This window comes from Sitophilus oryzae, unplaced genomic scaffold (assembly GCF_002938485.1).
Source record: "Sitophilus oryzae breed Bouriz unplaced genomic scaffold, Soryzae_2.0 scaffold_395_pilon_pilon, whole genome shotgun sequence".
NCBI lineage: Eukaryota > Metazoa > Arthropoda > Insecta > Coleoptera > Curculionidae > Sitophilus > Sitophilus oryzae.
In genome coordinates this window covers 1,066,106-1,073,643 of record NW_022146968.1, presented here as the reverse complement: position 1 = coordinate 1,073,643, position 7,538 = coordinate 1,066,106, and the positions used below count along the sequence as shown (strand labels likewise).

Here is a 7,538-nt window from a genome sequence, read left to right as displayed (position 1 = left end):
GAGAGTGGCAAGTATGTAAAAGTCCAAACACTAAAAATATCGAGCAAATAATATAGAATAAGTTATAATAGGAAAACAAACAAGTACATAAAAATTTGTACAGATTATTTATTAAATTATTATACATATTATTATATATTATACTTATATTATTATATAGTTGTGTTAGGTTTTTAGGTTATATTTAATATTTATTAAGGTACTTAGTTGTTTGCATTATACATTTAGATTGAGAGTTTAATATTATTGTTAATAGTTATATTATATTGTTATTATGTTTTGGCTGGTTATGTCATATACTAGCGTAGTTGATCAGGATTTTGTTTATGAATGTATTGTCTAGTTATGTAAAACATTGTGTAAAAAAAAAAAAAAAAGGAGAGATGTAGCATATTGGAACATAGTTGTTATAAGTTATAAGAAACTGTTTGATATATTATGATGTAATAAATGATAACTTAAGCCAAGCCGGTGAACTGGGAGGAGGGGATTCACTCCGTACCGTGCTAGCAAGGCGAGAGTATAACGATTAGTAAAAGTGTTTCATTTACCCTAATATTAATTACTAAAATACAGCAGTATTACATTAATAATAAAAAATAGGTCTTAATTTCTAAACAACTTTATTTTATAGAACATATCCCCTTTTTTCCTAGGTTTAAAGAGTAGTTTAGTAGGTTTTATATAAATGTTTATTATTTCATTACATTTCAGACAATAAACAGTTATGACTCTTTTAGGTATATCTAAAGATTTAATATTTTTGTAGGCTTTGTTAAGCTATTCTAGATTCAAATCATAATATAATATGAATAACATTATAGTAGTAACTCTATTCCAAGAATCTCCAATAATAAGCTTTTTAATTCTTTAATATTTATAATTTCAGTTTTAGAAGGCTTGTTTACATTTAAAATTTTAATTTATTATGTTCTAGTAGATCTCACTTTCCTATAATTCTCTCCGAATGTTTTTTGTAAACTTGCTATTAACTTTAAATTCTAAATTTTTATTTCCTTTAATATTGATCATGTTATTCTAAGTAAAATGTATTCAAGATTAAATCTAAAGGATCTCTCGAATTTGTGTATCCAAAAACAGTTTTTAAATTAAAAAGCTAAGTTAATGAGGATATGTAATATGAAAATTCTAAACTGTTGTAAATAAAAAGAGCTTGTTAATATATACTATATACAGATTATAGCTCTTGCTCAATATCATCAGACTGGTGAGGTCTAAAATCAGTTGTAAAAAAATTGTTGTAAATAAAAAACTCCTAATAACATATATACAATATACATAGACAACTATGCTAGCTAGTCTTAGGATACTCACTACTGAGGATTATTAACAAATCCTTGGATATTTTCAGGAAAGCGTTCATTGAGAAGTGTTAATAAATCCTGTGCATCGAAATCTTCTTGCATCACCCTTTGATATGGATGATATCTTATTGTCCTCTGAGTTTGGTTTGTTGTTCCTCTGAGTTGTTCCTCTTGTTGATGTGCATGATCATCAGGTCCGGTGAGGTCTATAATATTGCTGGGGGGCCTTGCACAATTGTCACATAAACCCATCATATTTATTTTTGGTGTTCTATGTGACCCCCCCATACACAATACCTCACCGTTTTTACTGAATGGATGAACCATTGCAACTTTTTTGTTTGATTCCATCTTGAAGGTTATTAGTAATATATTAATATGGGATACTATCTTACTTATATTAACAGATATATTTAGATATTATATACTTACTTATATTAATAATATTTTCACTCTTCTTGTAGAGTAAGCTTAACAAAGAAAAATATATATCTTAATTCGCTCTTGTAAACTGTTAATCGAATACACGCTAGCTTGATATTATATATTAAAATTGAAGAAAAATTTTTACATTTTAGAAACATGTGATAGTGATATGTACGTATTTTGATAGATTATTAGTAATAAAAAATATATACAAAGTAACATATTAATAATACAGAATAATTCGTACTTTGAATAGGTTATCAATAAACATATTGATTATCATATATTAGAATAATAAAAAAACATGTGATAACACTAATAAACCTTCAAAACAGATTCGAATTTACAAATTATTTAATTGGAAAATAGTGTGTTATTGCAATATATTTCGAAGAAAATTTTAGATAAATAATGCGTCAGAATAAATATCCTTCATTTGGAAAATAACCGAAAGAGTAAACAAGATAACAACTTTGCAATCGAGCTAAATGAAAAACATATTAGATTTTGGTAGCAGTGCAATTAATTTTATATCGTTTTTGTTCATTGTACCTATAATACAGTTTACAGTTGCCTCCACTTATAATGAGTACCGCTGCAGAAATTACTGAAAATTCAACAAGTAAAATGATTATTGTAAGTGGATTAAATTTTTAAATAGGACCCTTTTACTACTGTAAAAATATATTCTTTATTATTACTACTGAAAAAATATTATAAAGAAATAGGGGTTGCTATTTAAAATTTTCGGGGTAGGTGCCGTGGGGGTCAAGGAGTTGAAAGTAACACGACAACAAATGCCTCAAAAATTGTTCCCCTTGATATGTAAATTGACGTGTTTCGCCAAATTTTCATATCATCGGTAGAGGCAATATTAAATACTGTTCGTTTTCAATTAAAAGAATTTAAAAAGGTGTAATATTTTTTTTCATGGAATGCGTTACCTGCTCTGAGAAAAAAACATTTATTTGAATTTACTTTCAACTTCGGATCTTAATATTTTGGTACTAATATACAGCAAACTGAGGGGCAATCCATTAGGAAATTTCAGTGTACAAGACAAGGGGTATTTCGGGGTAATTTCAGGGGAATGGCGAGAAATTTCGGGGAAGTGCAGATAATTTGGAGGAATTTCAGTGTCCACATTTTTTCAGTTATTTATCTCTCAGCCTAGCAGCAAACTAAACAGGGAATCCAATAATAGTTATTTACAGTACAAGTGTGTTTATGAACATGATTACAACAACGAGTGTGAACGATTAGAACGACGAGGTAGTACCGAAAAATAAAAAAATGCTGTTTTAATTTTCGTTTATTAGTTGCCCACCTTTAACCCTCAACTGGCGTGGTGAAATTTTGCATCGCTTATGGCGTTCTGGGGTCCGATAGACCCCAATTGTTTGTTTTTTTTTCATTTAAGAATAAATGGGGAAGAGATTTTATAAAAAGTTTGTTATTTTAGCACTGTTTACAATATATTCAAACTTGCGAATTAATAGTGTAATTCATTTTCAATAAATTAATAAGAACGGACACAAAAATAAAGTAAAATGCATTTTTTAGGAATTTTTGACAACAGAAATATCAGTTGGCTAAAAAAACCATAGAAATTAAAAAAACATATATATTTTCTGATTTTCTCGTATTATTAAAATCACAAACAACTGAACTGTGAAGCTAAAGTAATAAACATACATTATTTTCAACAAAATTGCAAACCCTGAATGTATATAACTTTTTCAAATACAGTTCTTGCTAACATACGATCTTCAGGTACCGTACATGGATGGTGCACATTTGTTTCAGGAGATTTTTGTTTTTTTATCATATTATATCACATCTCTTTCGTTTCCACTACTGATTATTTAATACTCTCTCTTCGACAGGTAACAGATTCGGAATCGGAGTTATAGTTTCTCTTTGGAGAAAAATCATTGTCTCGATGATCTTCAAATCACATAAGTCTCTTTAAGTTCATTGTAGCACTCGGTTAATGTTTCCTCAAAATTAGCGTTGCCGGAATGCACACTTTTTGAACTACCCACCATTCAAATAATGAAACATTCTTGGCGTAGTGGTGCCACACAGACCCCAATGCAACATTATCCCCCGCTGGTAGGAACAATACTTGATAAAAACAAGTGCACGTTTAACAGTTGCATATGGGTACTCTAACTTAAAGGTAAATGGCGCGGCTAGGCCTAAATGCTAAACATAAACATTTTACGTTAGTTTAAATAGTACTTGGGGTCCGCTAGACCCCACCACGCCAGTTGAGGGTTAACTATGACATTTGTCACATTTTTTTAATTATAATTGTGACAGACAGACCTTAGACCTTTCAGTTAGACCTTCATTATTATCATCGTCATCATCATCAGCAGCAGGAATTGTTTTGAAGAAGTGTAAAAAATGTGTTATTAATATTTATAATAATTATTAGTAGCAGGAATTTGTATCAAGAATTAATATACTTAGATGTTCGTAGTTGTTTTTCATTATTATAAAACTAGTTGTGTTATAGATCCATAACACCACTAGTTGTGTTATGAATATCACAACGTAACTGAAATACTATAAAATAGTGATGTAAAAACGTTATAACTAAACGGTTGTAGATAAAAATAATAACATTGAATAAAAAGTAAAATTCAATAAACATAATAACAATCTCAACATTGGATTAGTCAGAAAAAAATAATTTTTATCACCTATTTTTTCTTTTAGAATGTGTGAAAATAAAAAATGCAGACCTGTTAGATGAATGGTTGGCCTCTCACAAAAATATAAAAGTTAGCAATGTTTTCAAGAAAATTCAATCTATGTCGGGTTTAGAAGAATGTTCTGAAAAGAAAAGCCAAAGTATGAATAAAATATATAAATATTAATAGATTTTTGCAATTCTCTGAGCGCCAAATGAAATATATATGGACGAAACAAAATATATTTTCAAAAGCGTTATTCCGATTGGTTAAAAAATGAAATTACGATACCTGAAGAATTATTCAATGAAACAGACTCAGAAGAATCACAAAATTTAAGTATGGAATGAGAGGCCCTAGCGGGACCGAGTCGTGGACGTGAAAGGCCTAAACCAGATTTCCTATAATCATCTTCAAAAACAAAGAAACGAAGGGTTACAAGATTTATTTTCCCGCTCAGATGAGTTAGCTTTTGCGATGCAACTTTCGGAGAAACGTACTATGAAAAAAGAAGCACATTCGAGTCCTACACCTGAAAATATATTAACTTTATGTATACACTTACTTTATGTATCTGACAGACAGAAAATATATAAGACTAAGAAATTTCCTAAATACTTTCCACCATAATTGCTGTCCTAACATAAAAAATTTAGAGAAATAAAAAAATCATTTTAACCTTTTGAGATAAAAGCAACAAAAAGATCGGCAGAAGTAAAATTATAATCATTATTAAATTATACAGCTATGAATATTTTAAAAATGCTTACTATTAACAGTGATGTACATAATTTAAAACTTATTTGCAAATGCGGTTTGATGGCAGTTCGGGTCTTAATTATTATTATAAGTACTGAAAAATCTACAAAACCAGAAAATTGCCGGTTTGGCTTATCCATATTACATTCATGTATAAGACGTTTTGAATGCCTCTTGCATACTGCGTACAAACTTCCTATTCAGAAGTGACAAGCAAGAACCTGAGAAGAAAATGCTTTAGTTCAAAATAATAAAAAAGGCATTCAAAAAGAATTCAAAAGTCGCGTAGGATTAATAGTGGATAAAGTCAAACTGGAATATGGCACAAGTAATGATCGCAACACTACCCGAAGATTTTTTAGTAATTCCTCAGTTAGTTCAGAAATAACAAAAACTGATAAAAGTCTGATAGAAAAATTTTATTTTATTTTAAGGATTCTATCTTGTGGGCAAAAAGTAAATATTGAATCTTTTAAGGAACTTCTCAACGAAACTTTTGACCTGTATTTGCAGTTATACAGCTGGTACTACCTACCTAGTAGTGTCCACAAGTTACTAATACATAGCTGTGAAATGATCAATTCTTTTGATCTCCCTATTGGCATCCTTTCCGAGGAGGCCTTAGAGGCAACTCATAAGGAGATTAGAAGAAATCGATTATGTCATACAAGAAAAACCAGTAGGAAAAGTACCAAATATAGATTTAACTAATAATTCTTCTACTTTCGTCTGATCCATTAATTTCTATGTACAGAAAGATTTCCAACAAGCATAGGATAAAACCGGTAGAGATGGCGCAGTGCAATATTTTCTTAACGAAATATAAGCCGGCAACGTCGCCATCGCTAACGACCTTCATTTGTCTGAAATAACATGAGCCGTTTATCACGCGTTGAGGAATAAAGGGAAGTAAATTATCAATTTTATACACTCGTATTACCATACCGTATTTTTTTTTCTAGACAATCATTTATTTAATTATATAAAAGTGAAACTGGCTAGAGTTTTTACTAGTTGTAAAATTATGGCTTTGAAATAGAGGCATTTATTGTTTTCTAAACTCAAAATTACCGACAAGTTATTTGTTGGAGAGCACGTGACTAAGCCATCTTACCCAACACAGTTGGGTTAGATGGCGCACGCCACCTCACCTAATTTTGACAAAATACTTAGCTGAAATCTGTTTTTCTTTTAGATGCCAACTAACTATAGACGAAAAGGAAACTGTTCCAGGGCAACATGGACCGAAGTAATGTTAAAAATGGCAATGCAGGCTGTGCGATCAGGAAATATGGGAGTGAATGAGGCATCCAGGGAATTTAAGGTTCCTTACACGACACTTCGTAGAAGACTGGTCAGAGGTGATACTAAAAAGAAAAGTCTGGGTTCACCATCGGTTCTAGGATTAGAAAATGAGAGAAAAATAGTCGAGGGGTGTCTCACTGTTGGAATTACATGTACATTTTCTTGGTAGTCGCTGGCAGTCCTAGGCAGTCTTACGGCAGTCGCCTATAATTACATGGCAGTCATAGGCAGTCGCTCGACAGTCGATCGGCAGTCGCTTGGCAGTCGCGGCAGTCACTAGCAGTCGCTAGGCAGTCACTGGCAGTCTTTTGGAATTCAGAAGTCAATCGGCAAATTTCGGGATGTTTTGTATAAAAACTTGTCAATTTTGAAGCAAATATATATATATATATATATATATATATATATATATATATATATATATATATATATATATATATATATATATATATATATATATATATATATATATATATATATATATATATATATATATATATATTTTTTTTTTAATTTAATGTAAAAAAACCTTGCAGCATAATTCTTGTTTAACAAAATATATATAAAACGACTCCTGTGATGATCGGGTAAAAGAAAATTTTCTCGAAAATTTCAGATACATTCAGATAGATTTTTGTTTTATGGTTAATGATGTTAAATTAAATCATAATACCTGCAGTATAATAGATAATGAAAAGCTAACGACTTCAAGGTATATGAAAAATGTTTTGGTTTTGTTTTTTTTTAACGCTTTTTGGAACAAAATGTTAAACAGAAAAGTTATAGGGAAGGTTAAGAAGCACATTTTAAAATTACTGTAGAGTATACAGGGTACTTCAAAAAATGTTTGGATTTGTGATTGTTGATTGTCGTTCGGATATAACATATATTTTTAATGAGAATACCCTATTTTTATTTTAGAATTAGATTCTACGTACAATTCGGTAACTTTTTTGCATATCGAAGATCACAGTGCAGTAACTCGTATCATTTTTTAAACATACCCAATTTTATATTAAAT

General features: G+C 30.1%; 1 protein-coding gene across 1 annotated transcript; it reads left to right on the top strand.

The window, feature by feature from the left end:
- The first annotated feature begins 2,320 nt into the window (after nucleotides 1–2,320).
- LOC115885482 lies at nucleotides 2,321–6,723 on the top strand. Its single transcript, XM_030904427.1, has 2 exons — nucleotides 2,321–2,387; nucleotides 6,408–6,723. Exons 1-2 carry the CDS (start codon nucleotides 2,337–2,339, stop codon nucleotides 6,684–6,686), a joined length of 330 nt encoding a protein of 109 aa, XP_030760287.1. The 5' UTR covers nucleotides 2,321–2,336; the 3' UTR covers nucleotides 6,687–6,723.
- Nucleotides 6,724–7,538: the final 815 nt, after the last annotated feature.